The sequence below is a fragment of the Penaeus monodon genome, chromosome 26, assembly GCF_015228065.2.
Source record: "Penaeus monodon isolate SGIC_2016 chromosome 26, NSTDA_Pmon_1, whole genome shotgun sequence".
Lineage (NCBI taxonomy): Eukaryota > Metazoa > Arthropoda > Malacostraca > Decapoda > Penaeidae > Penaeus > Penaeus monodon.
In genome coordinates, this window is record NC_051411.1 from 30,594,060 (window position 1) to 30,621,559 (window position 27,500).

Below are 27,500 nucleotides of genomic sequence, written 5' to 3' on the forward strand. Positions count from 1 at the left end.
TCTCTCCTTCCTTACAGCCTCCATCACGAGGTGGCTAAGCATTGTATCCAGAAAAAGGTATGTTTCAAATATATTTTCTTGGTTTGATTCATAATAATTTAGTTTTGTTAGTAGTTGTTTTCTGTTTTGTTAGCAAACTTTGATGACAAAATTGATTATGTGAATAAATTATGATGATAATGTATTGTAGTTTTTTTTTTTTTTTTAGCTAATTCTCGTCATACCGTCAAGGTTATGTTACATAATTAAGCATTAAAAAGATATTGAAAGTACTAATGTATATTTACAGACTAACATGGTCACAGCTTCCTACTGTACGCCAGCCATGAAGGAATTACACGAGGCAGCCGTTGATGCTGGTATAACTGTTGTTAATGAAGTTGGCTTAGATCCTGGTATTGATCATTTGTACGCACTTGAATGTTTCGAAGAGGTGGGTACTTCATGACCCTATTTATATATTTGAATTGCATACTTTGAAATATGACTGTGAATTATCTGATTCTTCCTGGTACCTTTATTTTGTTTTGACTGTGATATTTAATAACAAGATGACGTCTCTTGAGAACCAACAACATTGCTTCACAGGTGCACAGAGGAGGTGGCAAGATCGAATCTTTTGTGTCTTTCTGCGGTGGTCTTCCAGCTCCTGAATTTTCAGATAATCCTCTTCGCTACAAGTTCTCTTGGAGCCCGAGAGGTGTCCTCCTTAACACTCTAGCTGGAGCAAAGTACTTGGAGCAAGGAAAGGTAAATAAGTGGCTGTGTGGCTTTCTTAGTGTAATGAACATATCTCCTCATCAGCATGAATTTTCAGAATGATTACAGAGCTCCTTGGTTGCCCTATTTTCTTCAATATGATGGAAAATGTAGGAAGATGAATTTAATATGCCACAATTAATGCATTGTTCAATTCTTAATGTAACTATTTACATTCTGCATTCTGTGAAATCCTCTAGTCATTATTTCTATCTCACAATTTTTTCTGTATTTTTTTTTTCTTATAAAAAAGAGGCTAATCAAACACAACATTGCAGGTTGTGGAAGTCGCACCTGGAGGTTCTCTTTTGGACACAACTGAAGACTTTTCATTCCTCCCTGGTTTAGCCCTCGAAGGGTTCCCCAACCGGGATTCCACAGTTTATGGAAACCTGTATGGTATCACAGAGGCCCAGACCATCTTGAGGGGTACACTGCGTTACAAGGGCTTCTCTGAGGTGGCAAAGGCTCTGATTAAACTCGGACTCATTGATCCTAACCCACATCCGATGCTGCATCACGGAGGACCTGATATTACATGGGTAAGTGAATACGAGAGCGATGGAGCTGCAGGCATCGAGTACAAGTGAAATTGTGGGATATTCAGGATCAGACTGTTGTAAGACATTTGGATAATACCCAGTGGGCTGCTGGGCTAGTAGAAAGAAGAAAAAAGAAAAGGGTCACGAAAATGAGGGTCACGAAACCTTCCCCTGCACAAAGACTGGACTGAAAATGGAGCGCGCTTTAACTGAGCGATGAATACTTGATAATATTAGGTGGCGGATGGCTGGCTCATGTTAAAGTCCAATCCACTACTGATTGTTTATATTCTAATGCATTTTATTATAGGAGCTCTGCTATAAGAGGCATTTTGTAAAATTCTTTTCAGAAACAACTGATATGCACCTTGCTGGGCCAAATGGATGCTAATATCTTCCCTGACAACCTGAGGGCTCTTGTTGCCGAACGTGTAGACAACGATTCTCAACTGGCTGGCATTGAGGCTCTGGGACTCCTAACTGACGACCCTGTGGTTAAGTGTGTCACTCCTCTGGATACCCTCTCCAACTACCTGTCAAAGAGGCTAGCGCTACGTGAGTATGCAAGGCTAACTTAAAGAATGTCAAAACAAATTGTGGTTTAAATATGATTTTGTTAATTTTTACTAATTTAGCAGTTTACCAAGTGGTGAAATATATTGGTACGTTGGAGTCTTGATGATTTAATATATATATCTATGCATGCATTCTTACATCAACTGAAAACTAGAATATGAATGCATTTATCCTTGGATTAGAATTTCCTAATAACGTATATATATTTCCAGAACCTGGAGAACGCGATCTGATTGTGCTTCGACACGAAGTGACCATCAACTGGCCTGACGGCGGAAAGGAGCTCCGAGGAATCAACTTGGTGTGCTACGGAGACCCCACAGGATATTCTGCGATGGCAAAGACGGTGGGTTATCCAGCAGCTATTGCCACGAAGATGGTGCTGGACGGCGAAATCCAAGGCAGGGGAATGGTGCTGCCATTTACTCGTGATATTTACCTTCCCATCATATCCAGACTTAGGGATGAGGGCCTGGCAGCCACAGAAAAATCTGTTTGGCTATAAGGTTTCCTCATGAACTGTATTGTCTACAGAAGCTCAATTTATATATCAATAAGAATGTGTCCTGAATAGTTAGTCCTTATAGTCAACAACATTACCCTGCTGATAAACTAAGAAAGCTCTATAATTCCTCATTTAACAAAGTAAATCAGTGACAATTAAATATGGCATTGCATAAAGAGCCATTGATTTTCTATTTTATCTACACTTCAGTCTCATAGGGAAATGTTATCCAAAATTTTCTGATGTTCCTTGAATTAGGTTCTGTATGTCAGATTATGTGTAGTGAATGTTACCCAGGCACACTTAATTGTTCAGTATTTTGTCTGCATCAAGTGGGATTCTTAATTTATTCAGAAATAAAGTGTCATTTTATTATGCTGAAGATTACACATAAAAATACTCTTGAATTATGTATAGTATCAGGTAATTTGCTCATCTATAGTGTACAGATTTATGTGTTATAAGTCTGTATCATTCAATATATACATATGTATGAATATAACCACACACAAAACTTGTGTACAAAGATAAAATGAAACAACTACAAGAAGAAAGGAACAGTGTCAGTTTCTTGCATTGACTGGGTTAAATTTCATATATATGGAGTATATTTTAGAAAAGACGAAATGCAGAGTAAATTATGTAGCTATATAATTTACTTTTTGATATTTTTGACAATAATTTTACGTTTAACCTAGGTAGCCTTCCTTGATTAGACACAAAGTGTTTTTAAATGGAAGTGTCTTTCACTGGTTATCTGTGCAAGCAAGAGAGAAAAAAAAAACGTAATTTGGAATGCACAGCTTCTAGACCTCTCAAAAAATTTTCAGTCATTACCCTTGACCGTAAGTTTGTTATACATAATTTGTTTCTTGAACGTTTCGAATACATAAATTGTGAATCTAGCTGTAGACTACTTCATTGATGGATCTTTCATCAGTTAATGGCAAAACAAATGTGAAATGATAGGCAAGATTTATGTAAGTAATGTATTACTGAACTTAGTATTGCTGAATAGCTCACAGTACAATATATTTTTTATCATTGTTTGACAATAGGATAATATTTGTTATCTGATTGATAATAAACCACAAAATATATGTATTATTGTATTTTTTACTTCATTTAATCTGTTGCATTTAATCTGATGAAATGTTGCCACAGGTTTATTAATTCAAAAAGTACTGGGTCAATATTCTTTATTCATTTGAGACCGTCAAATTAAATAATTACACGCAGTGAACTAGATTAATATTTACACCACAAAAATCATATAGTACATATTCATATATATATATCAGACAGTGAGTAAAGAGTACATACAAGAGCTTGCAACTCTGCCACAAAAAAACACGAGAAGCGCATTTCCCTCATCGGAGCAAAAAAAATGTCCAAAGAACTTCACACTGGAATTAAAGCAAGTCTTGATCACTTTTCTCTCCTCTGAGTAACAAAAGGCGATTCTACTACAGCTAAATCAACGACCCTAGAGAATCTGGTGATGTCTTAGGATCTTCATGACTAAAGAGCAGCAAGCTTTGACACAAAAGACATGCCATCAACATGGGACATTCATAAATGATTGGTGACCACTTTTTAAAAACTTTTGCCCCTGAAGTTTCATATGAAAATACCTTAAAAGTTGTCTTGGAAGTACAAGTTTGATTGCTTTATTTGATTTTTTTGGGGTAGTGGTGATAATGTGGGGGAGGAATATTTTTTTTCTATTATTATTTATTATTTTTTTACGACTGACTTTGACAACTGAAGTTACTGGCATATAGTTGCCATTGAAAAAATCTACCTGCTACCCAAAAAGGAAGCAAAAATGAACATGAATCATTTATGAATTCTGCCTAAGACAGATAAGAAGACATGTTATCTAGTATTGTTGTTATAATATACATGAGATTTAATTAATTGAATGTCATATACATACACCAGGGGAGCACTTCCAGCAGTAGTTTCTCATTATCTTACTTCAGACACCCATTTGTGATGAGTCTTATGGAATAGAAATACCCTGCGGACAACAACCTGGGTCATCACCTCCAGATAATGGTAGCAATCACACAAAGGTCTAGTGGTACTGACTATAATATACACACCCAACCCAAGTAATAAAAGGGGTTGGGGCTAACATCCTTCATCTGCTCCACAGACATCTTAAGAGAAAATGCACTCTAGTTTCAGTGTAATCATCAATGGAGATCAGAAAACACCGATTCCCACCTTGGTTTCCTTTTTCACTTTTAACAGTGCTTAAAAAAAAGAAGAGAAAAAAAAAGGAATGAAAAAAAAAAGTATAGTCTTTGGATTTCACGAATGCTTTCCCAGCAAGCATTTTACTTGGTCAAAGCTTCCTGATGATGGTTCCAGTAACCAAAACACACAAATAAGAAAAGAGTGAATACCAGATATACATCTCATATTTGCGTATGAACTGCTTTGTCATTTGTGGGCTCTCAACAGTTATCCATCATGCATTCAAGGCGAGTTCAGGTGTTGACTGCCATGGATAAGATCACACAGCGGAATGTTTTGAAGGCAGGTAGGTAGCTAGGCCTGTCTAATTCTCACACCATCTATGACGTCCAGCAAGTTCTTGGAATCCATGGCTAAGACATGAGCAGCAGACAACATTCGCCTGAAATTAAGAAAAAATAAATGTATATTAATATGGCTGCCAATATCAATCTACGGGAAGACTAAGGTATTACTATTACCTCAATGCCGCCAGGCATGGCATGTACATACATGCCATGACCACCGTGAGTTTACAGATGGCTACACTTGTATTAAGTCACCAATGAGCCAATTACCAGTACTGCCTGTCTCACCTGTTTACCCTTTTCCTTGATTTACAAAAATATTTTACATTATCTTATTTTGCTGTTACTAATGTTTTATAACATTATAGTAAGTATAATGTTTATAATAAAAATAACACCATCGATATTCATAGCATTAGTAAAAAAAAAAATTCCCACCAATTAAAGGTCACAAGGTCTACTAGTTGACTTTGTGGCTAAGCGCTAGAAGAGCCATCTATGTGCAGAACATTTCACACAAAAAAAAATTAAAAATGAGCTCAGCATTTTTCCAGCAGCATTGAGTTACTGGTTCTCAAAAAGTCAACTACAGTTCCTCCTTAATAAATCACTTACTTTCGATACTCTTCATCCAATGTAGTGCTGCCATACTTTTGGGCTAGTTTGTATGCCTGTACCAGATCTGTCATGTCTTTGGATAGCACCTTATGAGCCAACTCAACCTGTAAACAAAGAAGTACAAATGAAGGTCTCTTCTCATTCCCCTAATTAAATTCTTTTTTGTTAGTTATTTTATTAACTGTAAGCCATAGATAAATGAATAATACTTCAGTATGAAATCCCTCTTTTCTCTCTTTTCTATGTAATCCACTATTATTTGCATGAAGCTCTTTTAATAGCAGAGAAGACAGGAAACATTATAGTTCTTGACAAAATCAAGCTTTCAATCTTAAAATTACAAAAAATTAAAGAATAAAGTCTCCATTCTATGCATTAATACCCAAACATTTTCTATTCAATAAACACATTAAAAATGAATAATTTCAGCTTGTTGCAGTTCAGTGCTACAACCAAGTTCCACAAATCCACTAACCTCTCTGTGTGATGAGGGAGGGATGGCTGTCATGAGAGTGTCCACTGTTGCCAGCAAATCCCTAAGTTCATGACCAACCTTCTTTACATGGTCCAGGTAGACATGTACTTGTCCTTCCTTCACATCATGAGTGAGAGCAGTGATTGCCTTCACAACATGAATTGTGGATTCATACACCTTGTCATTACTACGGTCTAGATCAGCTGTTGGGGTTGGTTCTACTTGCTGTAAGAAAGGAGAGCAAAATGGTCAGATCATAAAGCAATCAGACTGAAAGTTAACACCATAATGTAAATGTATCAATATGCCTAATGTTGTGGTGAAAACTACATCATACTCCACCTACCTTTACAACAATCTTTGGCTCTTCTACAGCGGAACCTGATCCATTTGAGAGAGGAGTTGCCGATCTCTCACGGATCTCTTCTGACTGGGCAGGTGAAGGTGAGGAAGGAGGGTGGTGTGTTACTGGGGACTCACTGTCAGAGTCTGACTTATCTGATGCACTTGTGGCGAAGGACATGCGTTTACGCTGTGGGGGAAAATCATTAGACACATTTAAAAAATTTGTATTAGAGTTATACTTCAACTACTTAGTTATTCATTTAGCTTTTTGGAAGAAATATTATTCACACTCTCATGACAATGACAACAAAAAAATGCTATGATCAGGCAGCACTGAAGCTAACCATATTGTTTTCCTCGTTAGTGAGCCATCGGTTGTCTTCCTCTGTCTGCTTTTGCTGTTGCCGTAATCTCTGCTCCAAGAGCCTGTGCTGCAGCTCAGCAACATCAGCTGAAGTCACAGCTCCCCCAAAGCCAGAGGATCCCCCTAAACTTCCTGCACCACTCATCATGTCTCCCGAGTCACTCTGGTGGCTCCCCTGACGCTAAGGTTGAAGAACACAAAAGTAAGTTGTTTGCTGGTTAATGAGCCTTGTCTGGCATGGACATTTATCATAAAACATCTGGTATGTCTAATGATATGTCTGGTATATTCTCCAAGGTTTGTACTTTTGGGGAAAAAAAAAAAGAAAGGGAAAATTGCCTGGATTTTCATGAGACAAAGAGAGAAAAGAAAATTCAACATTTGCCAATAATGCAATATTCTATGGAAGAAAAATTGGGGCATTAAAACAAAATAATTGAACAACTCATCTTAGAAATTAAAAATTGTTTTGTATACATTCTGAAAACACAAATTTTATATATACATATATAAATATATAAATATTATAAAGATAAATAAACATATATATATATATATACATGTATACATATATATACATATATATACATATATACATTTATGTGTAGATATATATTTATATACATATCTAGATTTATGTATATGTATATATTGTATATGTATATATACATATACATATACATATACATATACATATATATATATATATATATATATATATATATATATATACATACATGTGTATATATATACATGTGTATATATATACATATGTATATATTACATGTATATATATAGACATGTGTGTATATGTATATATATATATATATAATATATAGTATATATAATATATATATATATATATATATATATATCTATATATATATATATATATATATATATATATATATCTTATATATATATATATATATATATATATATGTATATGTATATGTATTTATATATGTATTGATGTATATGTATATGTATATGTATATGTATATATACATATAATATATATATATATATATATATATATATATATATATATATATATATATATATATATGTGTATATTTATATATCCACATACAACTGTAAAAACATGCAATTATATATGCACATATAAATCATACTAAAACCTGATAAAAGGTAATAACTATTGCTATACAACATATATATGCTAATATAGTATAAACACATAAATCTAGCAACTATGACACAAATTTAAACTGTACAGACTGTCTGATATCTAGATTTATACATTGGAAAGCACTGTCAAGGTGACTATGGCTCAACATATATTGTGATCTAACGGTGGCTTTAAAGCATGTGCTATATATAAACAAGTGCAAGAGAATAAAATTGAATAAAACAAGACTAAAAAATAAACACTCAAGCTTCTACAGAACAAAACTGGAAATAAAGGAGAAAAATACAAAAATAAAAACAAGAGCGGAAAAATTAATGTACTTGGGAAATGCACACACCAAGACTATTATTTACAGGGATATTAAAGGTTTAAATAAAACATTATTAAAGGGCAGTTATTGGGATTTTGGTTTATAAATGCTCACCCTGAAAAATAAGGGGTTATATGTTACAGGACAAGGAATGGGGTAGGATTGAAGGTAAAATAAACACAAATAAACAAGTGAATAAAAACGAAAACATAAAAAAAAAGGTAAAACAAAAGAAATTCAAAAACAAAAAGGATCACACAGTAATCAAGAGTAAAGTTCACAGCACCAGAAGGAAGTAGATAAAATATAAGGTTTCTGGTTTCTTCTTTGACAGCTCAAAGGGAAGTAGTTACTGAGATCTGATCTTCCTTCATGTACCAAGAACTTTATCATATTGGGTTGCAGTTTGTGAAATGCATATGAAACCTTACCAGCAAGGTCTGGATTTTTCTTTGCTCTGTAAGTTAGACCACTAGATACTTAGGATTTTTTTTACCCCCTTTTATTTTTACTTTTGATATGCAAATCACTATCATCTATTCATAATAATAAAAATAATAATAAAATAAAAATAAAAAAAATCCTAAATGAAATCAACTCATCAATACCTCAACAAAGAGGGGAAAAAAACGAGTCAAAATCATACAAAACTTTTACTTACGACAAGAAGTTCATGCCATTTGCTATTGATGCTTGCCTGAGGTGGATGGCTTGGGGTTCAGAGTTGGTGTCTTTGTTTTGTTCATTTGGGTAGAAAAGAGGGCTTTTTTTCTCTCTCTCTCTAGCAGACTCTAAAGTGCAAGGTATCTATCTTCAATACCTAGATCACACTATTCCAAGTAGCAAAACAAAAAACTTAAAATGCACTCCTGGAACACTAAGATAGTGCACCCACATCACCTCCCTAATATGTGTTGTTTCAGATCTAGTGCTGTATATTCATATTAAATATGTCTTGTATCAGTATAACTAATGTCAATAAAGGTGCAAATTATAATCTTGGTCAACTGCCATTCACTCATGTTAATAGCTCTCTCTTATAACATTGTATATTTTTTGTTAATCATATCTCAGTGAACTGTTTAATATCAAAGTGAAGAAAGGCAAAGAATGTGTCTGTTCATGTCAATCATTTATTTGAGGTAGTAAATGTAAATGAGCAAAAGAATTTGCCTAAGTAGAGAACACTCTCCTGAGCCTACAAAGGAATGTAGATGAGGAACCAATTGGTGAAATAAATCATACCTAAAGAGAACAGTCCACGAGACAACTATGAGATTAAAACCAAACTAATGCCTATGGAGGAAGGTGTTCATAGTTGCATAAGTATGTGTGAACAAGAGAGAGATGGGTGTGGGTGAACTACCAGCTCTTGCCTCTTGCCTACCCTACCCCCCATGCTGACACACCACACATGCTGGTGCTATGGCAGTTCTAGGGCGTGCATCATGAGCCTCTCGTGCCTTCACCAATAATACAACCCAACCTTGACTAGCGTAGACGGTGGCGAGAAGGGCACAGGCGAAGGAGACCCCGAACCGCCTGAGCTGGCTCCTCCCCAGCCTCCTCCCCCTGCTGAGGCTGCCGAGGCCCCCCGCTCTAAGGTGCTCCCGCGGCCTCCACGTCGACGTGCTGAGGCGCCCACGGGAGAGCCCAGGGGGGAGTGTGGGGCTGACAGGGTGGAGTGTGGGGAATACTGGCCACCTCCACTGCCTCCTCCACTGTGGTGGGGTGGCAGTGAGTGGGAGGAGTGGGGATGTGAGAGGGTGGAAAAGGGAGAATGGGGATTAGACTGGGAAGATCCTGTAGCAGGAGGGGAACGAGGGGAGGTAAGGAAGTCGACGGGGAGGGTGTTGAGCACTGAGGCTGGGGAGTTGTAGGAGCCGGGAGCGTTGGCTGCCCGGTTGTGGTTGTCTCGCATCAGTTGACTGAGTACTTCGGGGTTCTGGGCGACGATGTAGGTGGTTGGGCCACTGCTACTGACCTGCGAGGGAGCGTAGAGAGGTGGGGAGCCCAGGCCTGAACCAGAAGGTGGGGGGGGTGTGGCGGTGTGTCCACGGCCACCAGACATCATTGGGACTCGCGATGGTTTGGGTGGAGGCTCATCAGATCCTTTGAGGAAACAAATATGAATTAATAAATGACATAATTTTATAATTTCTTATAAGCCCATCTGATTCAAATATTCTATAAAGTAAAGACTAGCATAACTACAGTCAATTAAATGAAAACAATCCTATTCTGTCTGATTTATCTCATATAAAAATCATATCAGATTACAAGGACTACATTCACCTGAATTTTCAATTTGCCAGTTTCAAGAAGAAAAGAATACATGAAGAAAGGGCAAACATACTCACCCCAGGACATGCCTTGAACTCGTCTGTTTTCTCTTCTCATGGTCTCATGCTGCTGTGCTCTCTCTTCTCTGAGAATCTCACTGTATAAAAGATGGGCAAACAATAGTCTGTTTCTTATATGATCCTGAATACTACAGAATAACAACAAAGAAATGTCATTTTGAAGTGAAAGCTAATAGAAAAGTAAAAGATTTAACAACATTTACATGGAAAGATGAAGAAGAAGACTACAACATACCTCAAGTCTTCTTTGATGTGTTTAAAGGACGGTCTCTTTATGGGCTCATACATCCAACAGTGAGACATCAAGGAGTAGAGTCGGGGAGGGCAGTTGGGAGGGAGAGCTAATCTCTCGCCATTCTCAATTCGCTTGATTACATCATTATTCTTGACACCTTGGAACGGTTTGACTCCCAGCATCAAAATCTCCCACATGCACACACCTGTGAAAGCAGTTCATGCAGATTTAACATTTAGCAGCTTATCAAATGGAAGAACTGCGAGGAAAAATACAATATGTCACTGAGTTCATAATTCAAAATATGTTTCCAACATTATTGGTACAAGTAAAAAAATGTGTTTGTCAGTACCAAGATACACATAACATATAGCACCAAAGCCCAAGAGAAGTGACAACATACCAAACATCCAAACATCACTGTAGCTGGTAAATCTCCTAAAGTTTATTGACTCAGGAGCCATCCATTTGATGGGTAGCTTCCCTTTGCTGGCCTTGTAGTAGCTCTGTTCTTCAACCCACCGAGACAAGCCGAAGTCTGCCAGCTTAACACAATCATGGGAGTAAACCAATACATTTCGGGCAGCAATATCCCTGCAGATCAAAGAAAAGTAAAGTCTTAGAGTGTGCACATTTTAAAGATTTCATGGATGTGTTTCACTGGATTACACAAACCAATATCATTGCTACCTTGCTCAAAGTTCTGTTCTTCAGGTGATACATCAAAGATTAGTAATCAATATAACCAAGAAGCTGGAAAAACAGAAGTCAGACCTTACCTGTGAACAAACTTCTTGCTCTCCAAGTATGAGAGAGCTGTGGAGAGCTGAAAGGCATATAGGACTAGGGTGGCCAGACTTAATCTATCCTTGTTGTTTTGTAAATATGCTCGCATTTCTCCATATCGAGCTAGTTCCATCACTATCCAAATGGGAGAATCTGAGCATATACCTATGAGCTTGATAATGTATGGATGGTCGAACTGTTGCATAATGTCTGTTAGAAGAAAAAATCATATCTTATTACTTATATATGCACATAATTATACATGTGTGTGTGCATTATCCATGTACGTACACACACAAACAATATACCATATAAATATACAAAATATACCACAAATATAATCTTCCCAAGAAATAGTTTGCTATCCCACTATCAAAGGCCCACCACCAAAAATAAAAAAAGTTAAAAAGCCAGTCACCACACAAAACTCACAGGCTTCCTCCAAGAACTTCTCTGCCATTGTTCCCTCTGACTCCACCTTGCATGTTTTGATGGCCACTGGGACACTGGAGCCATCACGGCCTCTGTACATCCCAGTGTGCACGTCGCCAAACTGACCCTCACCAATGATCTCCCCAACATCTATGCTACTCCTCTCTAGTTCATAGTCTTTGGCTGTGATAGGGGTTTGTTTGGTTACATATTTGATATTCTACATAAATATATATATACATATATATTAATACATACAGAAAGAGAGAATTTAAAAAAAATTAAATCTCCAAGAGAAACACCTCCTCCCTCCACTTACTTGCTGGTGTTGAGTAATCTCCTTCATCATCCACAATCTCTGCATAGTCCTCGGAGCCGCCAGCGCCTCTACGGGAGTCGCCTCCTGTTTCAGAACTGTGTCTTGAGCTGCTGCTTCCAGAGCCGCTCACCTCTAGGGTGGGACCAGAGATGGGGAATAGTATTGTTACCAAAATAACATTGTTCTGCTACTAGACTTAGCTTTCATAGTTATGTGCGAGGATCTTATGAAAATTTATCGTTTCTTTGACATAATTCAAATATAATAGGAAATCTTACATATATCATATGATGCAGAACAATGCACATTAATATGTTACCCACACTAAGCAACAGCAGCTTAAATCATGCTCATCCTTTTTTAACCTAATATTCTGTATTCTGATCACTTTCCAAGTACTGGAACCACTGAATTTTGTATATCATATTTTTTTTTAAAAGACAGTTAAATGAATAAGGAAATATTGAAAAACACACACACACACACACACACACACACACACACACACACACACACACATCTTGACACATGCATGCACACATAAGAATGTGTACACACACACAGACACACACATACACAACACACACACATACACACACACACACACACACACACACATATATATATATTATATCCATACAAAATATATTTTTAAGAAAAAAGAAAAAATCAATTACTAACATACTATAAACAAATGGTATTGGTTACTACTAATATTTCATAAAGTAAATCTACATCATATAGATACATACAATATATATATATATATATATATATATATATATATATATATATATATATATATATATATATATATATATATATATATATATATATATATATATACAACAAAATGGTAATAAGGGAAAAAATAGAAAAGTAATGGTTTATCATTTCTAGAAAATACTGCAATTATGTATCAAGTTAATATTGTGTATGGGCACTATGGGCACTATACAAAAAAAAAATCCAGATACAAGGTAGTGATGCAATAAAATTACCTACAATTTTTTTTTTTCAACTACTTCATGCAAATAAACTCAAACAAGCACGATAAAAACTTCATTCCATACACAAAATGCTTAAAAAAAAAGAGCACTTCCTTTTCCCAGGTTTTACTTTTTTTTACCATCTTTCTGAGCAATATACATTTACCTAAATCCCTTTTAGAAGGTTTTGTAATGACTTGTAGCACTCTATGCCTGAAATGCAGTTTTACAAAGCCAACTAACCACATTACATAAGGAAAATCATACTGGTGATTTTTTTTGTATAACCGGTAAAAAATATTATTATAAAAAAAAAAAAAAAAAAGACCTTGAAGACATTGATGAAAATTTGAAGTCATTGATGAAAATCTGCAGGAGGTTCAATGAAATTGGACATGTTTTGAAGCTATTTCCACAGCTAAATACATCATGACAGTGAATTCATCAATGAGAAGCTGTCCCTTCACATATATCATGTACAACATCTATTACAATTCAACTTCCTACTTTTGATCCAATATTGTAAAATGAGAAAAGTATGAACCAACGCTCCTTTACAGTGGAAAACAGATAAGTAGAAAATAAAGATGCTGAAGTTTCAAGCCATCACCACTTACATAAACAGATGCACAAATGCAGTAAGCAATATATACATACATACATACATACGTAATTGTGTATATATGTGTGTATATGAATATGCATATGTAAATGTATATAAGCGCGCGCGCACACACACACACACACACACACACACACACACACACACACACACACACACAAACACACACACACACACACACACACACACACACACACACACACACACACACGTACACACACACACACACACACACACACACACACACACACACACACACACACACACACACACACACACACACACACACACACACAAATATATATATACTCAAACTACCTGAGAGATGAATGTGCAACAGCAATTTCTGTGTATTCAAAAAAAGGAAACAAAGAAACAAACATTAAAACCTTCAGCCTCTATACCTGTTATGCCAGTCTAAGAAAGGGAGAAATAAAGAAAATAAATGCAGGAAGTGCAACCACTACCCTACGGAATGCAACGGCATGCACAGTCCAAGGGCCACAGTAGGGAAAAAAAGGGGCAAGAACACACAAACGAACCTTGTGGAGTCTGGCATGGGCACGGTAAAGACTTCCATATATGAACTATGGTTGGTGAAGGCAATGAGCGAGAAACAAGCCAACGAGCCCAGGGAGCAAGTCAGCCAGCCATTGAACAAGCGACGCCAGGGAGAAGAGTGAAAGAGGAGGAAGAGGAGTTAGTTTAGTCTGGTGCCTCTCTTACTGCAGCACGGATACCTGTTTTCGTGTACGATCTCCTGGTTTTTCATGTCTCTTTTTGTCTCTCCAGCCACTTTTGGCTATCTTTCCCTCCCCAGTGAAAAGGTTATTTGAAGAGGTAGAGTTTGGAGAAATGAGATTTGTATGCTCACTGAGAATTTTACTGAATTCACATTTTCATACTGTATTCATAAGTACATTAATATGATCTTAACACGCTCAACAAAGTCTTCTGCCAAATATCAGTATCAGCTGAACTTTAATAACTATATGCCTTACTTTCCAAATGTGAACCCATTATTCTTATGAGCACTCAAACCTCTTTGTTTGCCTGGACACCATAGCCACTGAGAACCCTGAGAATGCACAACTGTACACCACACTGTAATGGGCAGAACAGTTACCAACAGTTATAAGCTCTAAATCACTTAATATTAACAATTAACACACAGTACATTACATAACAACAGTATGATCAGCCATAATAAAGTGTTATTTGTAAAAGCAAAAAGCTATTAGCCAAAAGTTTATTTACATAACAGGCAAAATTGGTATGTTCCTTTTTTGAGTATACATTGTAAGAGATATCTAAAACACCCAATGAATTAGTCACTTTACAGTAAAGTGGTGGCAGACCTACACCAAACAATGGCATCATCATGTTAATCCTGTCTGCATAAAATAAAAGAAGTTAAAAAAAGTAAGAAAAAAGTCAAGTCTGGTTTGTGGACTTGGAAAACAAAAGCCGAACAAACAACTTTTTAAAAAAACAGAACTTTAATATTCAACCACAAGATAATAAAACAAAATATTAGTTTCACACAGTTAGCAATTTATCTCTCTTTAAATATTGCATGTCTAAAATTTGCTTTCCAAATACACAAACTATATCAAACCAAGTCTTTCTGGGTCAAAATAAGTGAATGACAAATAAGCATACATGTTAGTAGTCAGACCTGTTTAAATGGTTGTTTCCAATATTAGATTGTTAATATATATAGTGTTCTATGTAAAGAACTTTTCAAAACACTTGCAAATATCAACACACTTTCTCCTCTTTGAAATTATCACTATGCTAAAAAACATTTCTGTCTGTACTACTAATTAACATTTCTCTATTTTATTATCATGGTATCTGTACTTTTTATCTACAAGTTTTTATTTTCTAGCTGTTGTTAATGCTTCATGATTATGGAACAGGGCAATTTTAACCTGAGGCCGCTGGGTATGGCATGTATGTACTAAGCAAAACCCTCTTTCTCTCTCTAAAAAAATGCTTGAAAGTCGTTTATTTTCACTATCCAGATGATAATAGCTTCAAGAAATTTAGATGTAAAAGAAAAAAAGAAAGAAAGAAAGAAAAAAAGAGCACATTATTAATTACATAACAACAGCTAGAAATATCAACACAAAGTCCTTTTTCAACAGGACAAACCCTCTTCACATACACACACAGACAAATCATATCTGCTTTTCCATTTGTAAATGGAAAACATATATATATATATATATATATATATATATATATATATATATATATATATATATATATATATATATATATATATATATATATATAACTAATACATGGACCTATTATCTGGATACAGAAGACCCCATACTTTCCCCGTCCTTCCTACCTTTTGTATTCCACAAGGACGTGCGTGTGTTGTTTACAAGGCGGCAGTAACCATCAATCAGGTCTGCAAGGCTCTCAGCAGCAGCTATACTTGGGCACGTGACTGTCAGCGCCTCTGCTGTTCCTGCCACCTTCAAAATGACAGCCATTGTGGAAGATTATTCAATGTCAAAAGATTTTGCTTTTTATAAGGCATAATCTAGAATTTAATCAAATTAAACAAATAGAAATAGTGAAGGAAAATAGAGAACAGGAATATGAAAAGTAAGGAAAATCATTTTAAGAAAACCAGCTGGAAAATAAGAAACAAAAAGGAGGAGAGATTTAAAAAGAAATTCTGAGCATAAAGAAAAGTATAAAAAAGAGGACAGTAATAGGAGACACAAGCCAACCTACCTTGAGTTGTACAAGGGCCTTGCGGTGGGTATCACAGTCTGTGGTTAGTGTCTCTACACTCTGGACTTGTTCAAAGCTTGCCATGTGGTGGGGCTGGAAAGACAATACCAAAAACGTCAATCGACACCAAGATTTTCTTGTAAGATAAATTAATTTAATAAGAAATAAACATATCTATGTAATGTATGCGTAATATCTTATAAAAATGGTATGCATAATTACAAAAATTTCTTTCATGTAAATACACTGAAGGCAACACAAAAGAATCACTCCAGCATCAGAGACAATGAATCAAGAAATTTAAGCTTCAGCTCTACCTTTGATGCAGAATCTGTTGTGTATGAAATCCCAACTGAAGGGCCCACCAACAGGGTGACTGGAATTGACCAACCAGACTGGAAATTGAAAATAAAACTCATATTAATACATTCATTTAACCATAAAGAAATTATTCTTAAAAAGATTTAAAAAAGAATAATAGTAACAAAATAAGAAAGAACCATATATGGCATATTTACAAATTACTGAGTAAAATTTATGTGATGTCAACACATGAAAAAAAGATGTTCCTTTTACTTCAGAAATTATATAACAATATATTCTATATTACACACAAAAAAGAGAAGAGAAAGGAATGAAAAGAGAGAGAAAAAAAAAAAAAAAAAAAAAAGCACACTTACCCCCAGAGCACATCGGAAAGACTCCTGGTCATATTTCCTTCCTTTGCCTAACAGTTCTAAGAATTTAAAGAAGCACTCAGACTCTGACAGCTGGCCGTACTTCTTGAAGTGTTGCTGGAGTGACTTGCGCAGCGTTTTGGGCTTGACTGTGTTTAGGACTGAAGATGGAAGGAATTTGTGCAGGCCGACGTCCTTCTCTAGAAACTCAAGATTTGATTTCTTCTCCAGGGTGCTGCCATTCATGTCCTAAAGAATTTTTTTGGGGGAGGGGAAAATGTGCATTGGTTATAAATAATGTCATTATGTCTAAATATAAGTAAGTAGTTTAGTTGTATAACATAAAAGAATGATTACTGCAATACAAATTTATGTGGGAAAAAAAAATATATATATATATTGCAAAACATACAACTCTTTCATAACATCAAGACATACCTTAAACATTCGCTTAATTTCAATACAAGCTAACTGAATTGCTGATTCCTGATCAATTCCTTCATTTCCTCGGCTGTCTTCCTCCAAATAGTCATTTTTCACCTAAAAACAAGGAGAAAAACAAAATCACTGATTACATATAATAGCTGCCATCTCTATTCGCCCAGACACATAGAATGATTCACAAAATAAAAACAGAAATCTTACATATGAGCACAGTAACTGAGAATGATTCTCACCTGTTCATAGTAGTAGCAGAATGTAGTGCGGTCTTTGTCATAGAGTTGGTGGAGGTCTGAGAGGACATAGCGGACGCGGAGCTCGAATCTCCAGTCCTCACTCTGGTAATCTGGGTATTTCTCTTCAACCTGAGGATTGTGTTTATTTAGAGAGAAAGCAGTAGCAATTATAGGTAACTTGGATATAAAGAAAGAAGGATATAGTCTGGGAGAGAAGTGTGGCTGCATACACACTAAGGTAATTAAAACCATAACTTCCTATATGCAAGATATCTAATAATGATGATAATAATAATAATAATAATAATAATAATAATAATAATAATAATAACAATAATAATAATAATACACAAAAATATTACACCAACAAGAAAAATACTTCAAATAAATATGCTATTTAACTTTAAGTATAAAAAAAAAGAAAAAGAAAAAAAGAAAAGCAAGCTTCCACAGATTCTGCACTTCTAACAATGTGTAGTGAAGATATTAAAAAATTACAACCAGTTACTGACCTGGTACATAGTAAGATCTTGATGTAGCCAATGGAGTTCCCCTGTGATGGTGTTGCGGAGTCTGATGGCAAACATACTTTCATATGGTCGTGGTCCTGCAGCCTGTCTGCCAATGACCACGTTGATTATCCCCTGAAAACAAGAAAGCAATTAGATCAATCAAAGTAAATCTTGTAAATCTAAAATTATAATAATGTAGGCACAGAACCATGAGATAAGTAGACAATATATATACATATAAATATATATATATATATATATATATATATATATATATATATTATATATATGTATATATATTATATATATGTATATATATATATTATATATATGTATATATATGTATATATATGTATATATATGTATATATACTATAATGTATATTATATATATATATATATATATATAATATTATATATGTATATATATATATATATATATATACTATATATAATTATATATATACATATATATATATATATGAATGTATATATATATATATATATATATATATATATATATATATATATATATATATATATATATATATATATATATGTATGTATGTATGTATGTATGTATGTATGTATGTATGTATGTATGTATGTATGTATGTATGTATGTATGTGTATGTATGTATGTATGTATGTATATATATACATATATACACACATATATATACATATACATATGTATATACATATACATACACACAAACACACATATATATATATATATATATATATATATATATATATATATATAATATATATATATATTAATATATATATATATATATATATATATATATATATATATATATATATATATATATATATATATATATATATATATATATATATGCAACAAGAGTCACTAAGCACTTTACAACAAACTACCAAATCTCATTAACATGAAGATCCTCCAGACTTTGTGTGCTTACATTACTGTCCATCATCAAATGTAAAGAGAAGAGTGACTATTTAATTTTCAGGAGAAATAAGGTAGATGGAATGAAGTAAAGGTATGCTCTACTGCCTGCAGAGACACCATGAGAACAAATTAAGACTTTCAGGAGAAGAAAACACAAAATAGACATTCATTTGACAAAAGATACTTGAGCCTCCTTTCAAAGATAAAACATAAAGATGTAAAATTTACTATATCATGGCTCATGAACATCTATACTGCACATGCTTTTACATTAAAAGAAACACAAAATGACTTACTGAATTACCACTGCATTAAACACACATTAAATTAAAAATCATGACTTTAAATTTCACATATGAAATTCAGTAAAGGAGAAGAAAGAACATAGTAAGACAGTTTCAAGTAGAGACACTGGAGGACAGCAAGCAACTACATTCTCTCGTTCTGAGCTGCAGCTGGCATTGTCCAATAAGTGTATCAAATATCATTATCACTGTCACCTTCATGCAAGACTCACTTTAAGAAATCAGCACAATTTAAATACAGGCAAAATTCATCATTTTATACAATAAATAACTTGAAAGCTGAATATGAAGCACAGCAAACTTGTGCTACCCCAAAAAGGTTTATAAAAATATTTACCATAACCCAGCAAAGCAAGTCTGTGCTCTGTACAACTCCTCATAGAGCCCAAAAGATATACATGTATAATAATCATAAAAAAAAGAAAGAAAGAAAGAAAAAAAAAAATGGTAATCATTTGTACTTAACACAGACATTCTCTCTCTCTGGTAGTTTCTAAGGATCCAAACTCGTGCTATGTTTAAATGATGTGCCTACTAAATGCCCTGCTCGGCAACAGGTTTCCTTAGAAAAATCACACCCAGTGTTACAGTCTCCCACATGACACCACAATATGCTTGCATCTTAGTAAACACATCTTGGACAGGATATTGAAGGAACTAATGACAGCAACAGCCATGCAATCGGCTGCTGCAATGCTGAAACAAGATGCTATTTATTCAAGCCTACAAAGAATAAAGCAAAGCCAATAAAAACAATAATCATAATAAAAAAAATATATAGACATTTAAATCAATAACCAGACGCATGGTATTGGAGCTGCAATATCCAGTATCTTCTCATTCAATTATACTTATATATACTGTACAAACACTGTACAACAAGCACAGAATTACCTTAATGTTTGGTTCCTTTGGGAGAGAAAAAATGGAAAGCATATTAATTTGTTAGTCTAAAATATTCATTTTCTTTCTTTAAATTGAAGAAAACCAAAATCAAAATAAAATAACATTTATTCACTTACTAATTCTCACTCACTCACTTTTACTCCTTCTCTCTCTTTTTTTTTTTTTCTCTCTCTCTCTCTTACAAACACACACACACACACACACACACAACACACACACACACACACACACACACACACACACACACACACAGCGCACCACACGCAACACGCACACGCACACGCACACGCACACGCACACGCACACACATACACACACACACACACACACACACACACACACACACACTCATACACTTTCTCGCTCTACCTCTCTTATACTCTCATTTCCTCACGTTCTTGCACACACACAAATATACACATACTATATCACTTATTCCCTTCCTCTCTCCCTCTCACTCTAAAATAATTTTTAAAAAGGCACCAGACAAAATTATTTTATGTTGGCTTATGTCCTGATTTTACCAAGCAACAAAAAAGGTCATATGGCTTGAAGATTTATTTACTATGTTGTCACATGTAATGCATTCCTGGAAATTTTAGGTTTCTACTGTGTAGATTGACCAGCATTTAGAAATAAGTCAGCTGTCTTTGTAGCTTTATAATTTTTTAAAAACATATAAAATAATAAGCAAAAATAAATGATTGAATTTTTGGTTTATGTTTTAGCAAATACACACACAGAGGCACGTATTCAGTACACACATAAATAAAATGTAAAATTAATAAAACATATCAAAAGAAATACATTTACACTGTTATGACAAAAAATATTTCAGCTTAACAAATAAAAAAACTCAGGCTGTCACACTATACCTGTAACTATATATATATATATATATATATAAATATATATATATATATATATATATATATAATATATATATATATATATATATATATGTATATATATTGGATATCATTACTCAATTATTTATTTATTTACTTATTTATTTATCTATTAATTTGTGTATGTGAGTGTATGTATGTGTGCATATTGTATGAGTGTATGTGCAATTATATATGTGTGTGTATGTATATTATATATATATATATATATATATATATATTATAATATATATATAATATATATATATATATATATATATACATATATATATACATATATATATATATATATTAATATATATATATATATATATATATATATATATATATATATATCATATATATACATATATATATATAATATATATATTAATATTATATATATATTATATTTATATATTGATATTGTAATATATTGATTATATTATGATTATGTATGTTATTATTGGTGTGTGTTGTGTATGTGTGTGATGTTTTGTGTGTGTAGTTGTGTGTGTGTGTGTGTGTGTGTGTGTGTGGTGTGTGGTGTGTGTGTGTGTGTGTGTGTGTGTGTGTGTGTGTGTGTGCGTGTGCGTTGCGTGTGCGTGTGCGTGTGCGTGTGCGTGTGCGTGTGTGTGTGTGCGTGTGTGTACGTGTGCGTGTGTATCTGTGAGTGTGTCTGTGCAAACACCCTGCATCCACCAACGCACATCCCTGCACGCAACCGCCCGCCCGCACGACCCAGCCCGCAAAGCTCACCTTGACATCCGTCCCGTCGCCGAACTTGACGACGTTGAAGGAGGTGTTGAAGTGCACTTTGATGCTCTTCTCGGGCCGCTCCGGAGACCCCAGCCGCGGCGAAACCCCCACGCCTCCATTTTCCTGGGCGAAGAGGGGAGAGGTGAGGATGGTGGCCGTTACTGGCTCCGGATATGGAAGACGGGATGAAGAAACATTTTGCAACTTTTGGTTTTCTAAATTATTGTAACTGGGATAAAGAACGACGGAAAGTGTCCCTTTGAAAGCCAAGACGCCGCTGCTTAATAGGGGTGATTAGTAACAGTAATAACACAGGCGTCAAAAAAAAAAAAAAAAAAAAAAAAAAAAAAAAAAAAAAAAAAAAAACGAAGGAAGAAGTAACGTCAGAAATGATGGCAAATGAAGAAGATGAAGCCGAATAGGATGAGCAGGAAAGGAAGAAAGTAACGAAGTGGCAAAGCAAGAAGCGAGACCAGGCCTCACCTGCGCCACGGCGGAATGGTGAGTGAGGTAGGAGTGCGGTCGGTCGGGCGGCAACGCTGGCGGGTGGCCGCCCAAGGAGGAGGGTGGGGGGGCGGGCATGCCGCACCCGCTGCTCATGATGGCGGAGGAGGGCGGGGGAGTCGAGGACCGAAGTCCTGCGGAGGATCCAGTCGACGGAAGAATGCTCAGCCCGCAGCCCAAGCTCTCATCCTCGCCCCTGGAAACAGCAGAAAGACGTCAGTGTTAAGTCTTTTTCTTGGGCGAAGGTTCATTTTTGGTTATTGGAGGGAAATAAAATTCTGGCTTTAAAGACATGGCACTAATGATAGTGAATTCAATAAACTAACAACATACAATACAACAATAATAATCACAACCAATAACGGAATTATCTATTTTACAATGCTAACTATGGTCATATAATTATAATTTAGTTAATTCTATTTGGTATAATGGTTATTCTTGTGTTTGGTGTAACAAGCTGCCTGTCTGCTTCTAAATTACCCCCGTATGCAAGGAATGGCCATTCACTGGCAGCGCGGGAACTGAACGCAGGCCATCAAGATTGCTAGACGAGAACGCTACCACTGCGCCACACAGCACACAATAATCTTGTAGAACGTGTCAATATAATGAAAGGGAATACGACTAAAATAATAAAATTCACATATCAAAACATGAGGTGGAAAATTAGTAGTAAGTTCCACTATGGTATGGTAAGTAATTATATCATCTATTCTTATAACAACTGTGGAAATGAAAATGATAATGATGATAATAATGATGATGATGATGATGATGATAATGATGATAATAGTAATAATAATAACAATAATAATAATAAATAAATAATAGAAATAACATTATAGTACAAAGCAACAATAGCAGCAGTAATGTTATGGCACACTAACGACATTGCTACCAATGAAGATGCAACCCCAGAACATTGAGCCAAGCGAGATGATTCGGGGCAGCTCCGCCGCGAGCGCCGGTGCATCCCAGCCCGCACGACTGGGCGGCCGACCGACTGACTGACTGACTGACTGACAAACTAACTACCTGCGTGGTCGCGCCGACGGCCTGCCCGGGAGGTCGTAATCCACCAGGATCTCGTCAAGGTCAACGAAATCGTCCTCACTGGATTCCTCCGCCTGTAGTGAGCGCATCCTGTGTTCTCCCTCCAGCGCCCTCATCACCTCCTCCAGGCTTTCTTCCTCGGAGGGACTGGCGGCCAGGGTCTTTGTCAGGGCTGGCCGTTCGGGGATCGGTTTCCCGGAGACCGCAGGGCCGGGTTTCCGATGCCAGTGGTGGCCGTTTTCACAGCCGGTTGTCTTCGGCCGTCGGTCAGCTCTCGTTTGCAGCACCTCGTTGTCGGAGGCGTCGGCGCTCTTCGCCCGCGAGGTCTGGGCCTTGGCGTACACGTGGGCCGCGGACGCCGTTGCCGCGCCCCTGTGGGACCTCTTCTTAGCCTCCTCGGCCGGCGGGGACAAGTTCCTCTTCTTGGGCAGCTGAGGAGCCACGGCCGACCTCGCCATCAGCTCGTCGATGGCCACGGATATGGGTCTCCCGGGCTCATCGTACTCCAGGAGGTACTCCTTGATGTCCTTCCGGCCAGCGTCGTCGTCCGTGTCCTGCTCCCTGTCCACGGGAATGTACAAGGCCGTCGGGCGGTTCTGCAGTCTGTCGCGCTCGCGTCGTACCGACTGCAGTTGTTCGTACGTCTCGACAGCCTTGCGCACGGACGGCCTCCTCTCGAGGGCGGCGCTCGCTGGGAGCATTTCCTCCTTCGATTTCTCCGTCTGCACTCTCTGACTCGCACTCGCTCGCCGCACACTGTTTCTGGCAAAAGAGTTTTCCTTGCTTGTTGCACTGGGACTGTTACTCACCTCTTCTCTGCTCGCCTTCATGCTACTTCTACACTGATCACAGTAACTATTCACGCCACATTTGCACTGCTGGAGGAGCTTCGTCTTTTGCTTCCCCGCGCCCTTGTCACCGCCAGTCTGGATCCGCGCGTATTGCAATTCCGAGGAGCCAGATCCTGCCCTCGTCTGGCCGCGGGAACCTTGTCCTGCAGACTGGCCGTTCGCATCCCGAAGAACTTTGGCCGAATGGTTTCTCTGCAGCGCCTGGCGCGACTCAGCTGACTGTCTCCGCCATGACTTACTCACGGTGCCTTCGTCGATGCTTTGCGGTCTGGCCGGGTCGCCACTGCTCCTTCCAGGGGTCGACGGCGTCCCCTTGCTCCTCCAGGAAGGTTCGGGGATCTGTGATGGCCCTGAATTCGTCTTCGACCGAATACTACTGCGTTCAGAAGGTATCCGGTGAGAATCCCTGACGCTGGAGCGCCTGAAGAAGTGGAAAGGCGTCGTCGGACTCTCCTTCGAGGCGGGCTGTTTCTTGCCGTTGATAATTCCGTAAGCGCTGGTCGCATCCTGTCGCTGGCTCCTCCTGTCGGCGGGATTACTCGGGGTCACGGACTGGCCCTCGCGAACGTCGCCTCGCGCAGCGGCCAGCGGACGGCAGAGCCCACTGCCTGCCTTCACGCTTTGACTGCGCTTGAGAATGGGGGTGCCTGCGGCGTCCGAGGAGCCGCCACCGCCCCTTAGGAAGTTCCTGGTGCTCTGGCTGAAGCTCCTTAACCCGGAGTTCTTTTGGTTCGTCTTGCCGATGTCCTTCCCTGTAGGCGTGGGCGCCACGCTACTTCGCGAGATGAAGTCGGTCCTCCTGCCGCTGGTGGGCCGCGGGGGCTTGTCTGGCGTGAAAGACACGGAGTTGCAGCTGTTCTGACTGATGGTGCTTCTGTTGCTGCTGCTGACGCTGTGGCGAACGCCAGCGTCGCGCTGGAAGAAATACGAGTTGCCGGGGAGCAGGTGGCTGTCCCTCGAACCGGCGTGCATCGACACAGCGGCCGAAGGTGGCGACCTGGCGCCAGCGCCACCATGGCCGGCCCTCCGCGTGGCCGAGGCGAGCGGTAGGACGGGGGTGCTGACGGAGCCGCCGCCACGGGGGTGCCTGGGGGCCTCTCCTACCCCACTTACCAAAGGACTCAGCAAGTGGCTGGTGGAGTGGACCAGAACTGGGGTGCTGATGGAGGCAGCCCCGGGCGGGGGGTCCGCCTCCTCCTGCCCCTCTTGTCGTCGTCGTCGCGAGCCTTTCCCTCCTCCTACTCCCCCTCTCCCTCCGCCCCCCGCGTCGCCGCCTGATCCTCGACGGAGTCTCAGCAGCCACTCCGGCACCTTCATCTAGGAGCGGGTCGCGCCGAGCGTCCTCGGAGGGCGCCAGGGGCATGCTCCTTCCCGGCCCCCTCAAGACGCGGGCACGGGAGAGTGTCCTTCACGGGGCCAAATCCTCTTCGCGCAGTGCCCAGCTTCTGGCGTGCCCTCAAGCCGCATCACGCGCGCCCTCGCTCCTGTTGTCGGGGTTCCGGGCATCGGGAGGCCCCGCCCACCGCGCATGATGGGCGCCAATCCAGTCGTCACGGAATCGGTCACCACCGTGGTCGTGGCAGTGCTGTCTCAGTGCAGAAGGCGCTCCCTTGCAATCATTTCAGACTGGACAAACTCTACGTAAGGTACTGATAAAGAAGCGCCACTGTTATCTATCGTCGCTAAGTTTCTTAATGTTTATTTTTTTCTGTATAACTGGAGTTTAATAACAGTTCTTTAATAAGAGCAAAGTAAGAGGAACCTTACAAAAACAAACTGCATGACACGAAATTACAGTAACAAGAGATGACGCAAAATGAAGGCAAACGAAAAGAAAATAATAAATAAAGAAGGCCATGAAGAAACAGAAAAAGAAATAAGATAAAAACACTTGAAGAAGTACAATAAAGGTCAAGAAAGACACGAAAAAAAACAAGAGAGAGAGAGAGAGAGAGAGAGAGAGGAGAGAAGAGAGAGAGAGAGAGAGAGAGAGAGAGAGAGAGAGAGAGAGAGAGAGAGAGAGAGAGAGAGAGAGGAAAAAATACAAATCAAAAGACATAGCAAAACAAAAGCGTTAATCAGCAGCTGACACCCGCCCGCACGCCTATTCTCCTGCCCACGCCCTCGCCTCCTCTACTGATCCTGAACGCCGCCCACAGCACACGTCCCCCACAAACCCAAATAACCAAAGCGAAAGCCAAAACAGTGGATAAAAGGCGTGAAAATAAACGTGGCGTCCTTTAGATACTTGAGCTCCTGACAGATTTAGAATAAGGACATTCTCACGGGTTCGTCTCCCTCCCTCTCCCCCTCCCCCTCCCCTCTTCCCATTCTTGTTTCTTCTCTTCTCTCTGTCTCTCTCTTCCCGTTGAAGGAAGTAATTCTCATTTTCGAGGGAAACTAGGGATATAATGATTATAGTCACATAATACAGATTACTCATAATAATATTTTAAAATAATAATCATAACAGTGATAATAATAATGATAATAACAATAATGATAAAAATAATGATACCAAAGCAACTACTATAATAAAGAATGAAAATATCAGGAATAACAGTAATAACTGAAAGGCTCATCAATAACAATGACAACAATGGCACAATCCAACCCCAGCCCTGCCCAGCGAGGCAGTGCCACAACGACAAATATCCTAAATGCACCATCAGGCTCTCGCAACCCCCTCCCCTTTCCCTACCCCCCCCCCCTCCATGCCCATATCCCTTCG

At 37.9% G+C, this 27,500-nt stretch overlaps 2 protein-coding genes across 6 annotated transcripts in view; one reads left to right on the plus strand and one right to left on the minus strand.

Moving 5' to 3' along the window:
• Nucleotides 1-3,486, plus strand: part of LOC119590073 (alpha-aminoadipic semialdehyde synthase, mitochondrial-like) — a 28,323-nt gene extending 24,837 nt beyond the window's left edge. For both annotated transcript variants that reach the window (XM_037938827.1, XM_037938828.1), the window contains 6 exons: nt 1-57; nt 290-433; nt 589-750; nt 1,038-1,301; nt 1,652-1,856; nt 2,090-3,486. The exon at nt 1-57 is cut by the window's left edge and continues 128 nt beyond it. In XM_037938827.1, coding sequence (XP_037794755.1) covers nt 1-57; nt 290-433; nt 589-750; nt 1,038-1,301; nt 1,652-1,856; nt 2,090-2,382 — 1,125 coding nt within the window. In that variant the 3' untranslated portion in view covers nt 2,383-3,486. The remainder of the gene's footprint in view (nt 58-289; nt 434-588; nt 751-1,037; nt 1,302-1,651; nt 1,857-2,089) is intronic.
• A 78-nt stretch (nt 3,487-3,564) lies between these two features.
• LOC119590072 (focal adhesion kinase 1-like) overlaps nt 3,565-27,500 on the minus strand; it is a 44,798-nt gene continuing 20,862 nt past the window's right edge. The window contains exons 2-25 of one of the 4 annotated variants that reach the window (XM_037938822.1): nt 23,901-26,485; nt 22,842-23,058; nt 22,359-22,481; nt 20,701-20,715; nt 18,569-18,700; nt 18,057-18,185; nt 17,818-17,919; nt 17,383-17,628; nt 17,020-17,097; nt 16,703-16,795; nt 16,308-16,437; nt 14,488-14,532; nt 12,335-12,466; nt 12,016-12,198; nt 11,577-11,793; nt 11,201-11,391; nt 10,798-11,002; nt 10,560-10,639; nt 10,184-10,311; nt 6,717-6,917; nt 6,374-6,559; nt 6,028-6,252; nt 5,550-5,656; nt 3,565-5,029 (exon numbers count right to left, since the gene is read on the minus strand). In XM_037938822.1, coding sequence (XP_037794750.1) covers nt 4,942-5,029; nt 5,550-5,656; nt 6,028-6,252; nt 6,374-6,559; nt 6,717-6,917; nt 10,184-10,311; nt 10,560-10,639; nt 10,798-11,002; nt 11,201-11,391; nt 11,577-11,793; nt 12,016-12,198; nt 12,335-12,466; nt 14,488-14,532; nt 16,308-16,437; nt 16,703-16,795; nt 17,020-17,097; nt 17,383-17,628; nt 17,818-17,919; nt 18,057-18,185; nt 18,569-18,700; nt 20,701-20,715; nt 22,359-22,481; nt 22,842-23,058; nt 23,901-26,086 — 5,439 coding nt within the window. In that variant the 5' untranslated portion in view covers nt 26,087-26,485 and the 3' untranslated portion in view covers nt 3,565-4,941. Of the gene's footprint in view, nt 5,030-5,549; nt 5,657-6,027; nt 6,253-6,373; nt 6,560-6,716; nt 6,918-10,183; nt 10,312-10,559; nt 10,640-10,797; nt 11,003-11,200; nt 11,392-11,576; nt 11,794-12,015; nt 12,199-12,334; nt 12,467-14,487; nt 14,533-16,307; nt 16,438-16,702; nt 16,796-17,019; nt 17,098-17,382; nt 17,629-17,817; nt 17,920-18,056; nt 18,186-18,568; nt 18,701-20,700; nt 20,716-22,358; nt 22,482-22,841; nt 23,059-23,900; nt 26,486-27,500 lie in introns of those variants that run through there. The other 3 variants (XM_037938825.1, XM_037938823.1, XM_037938824.1) reach the window with 3 other exon arrangements.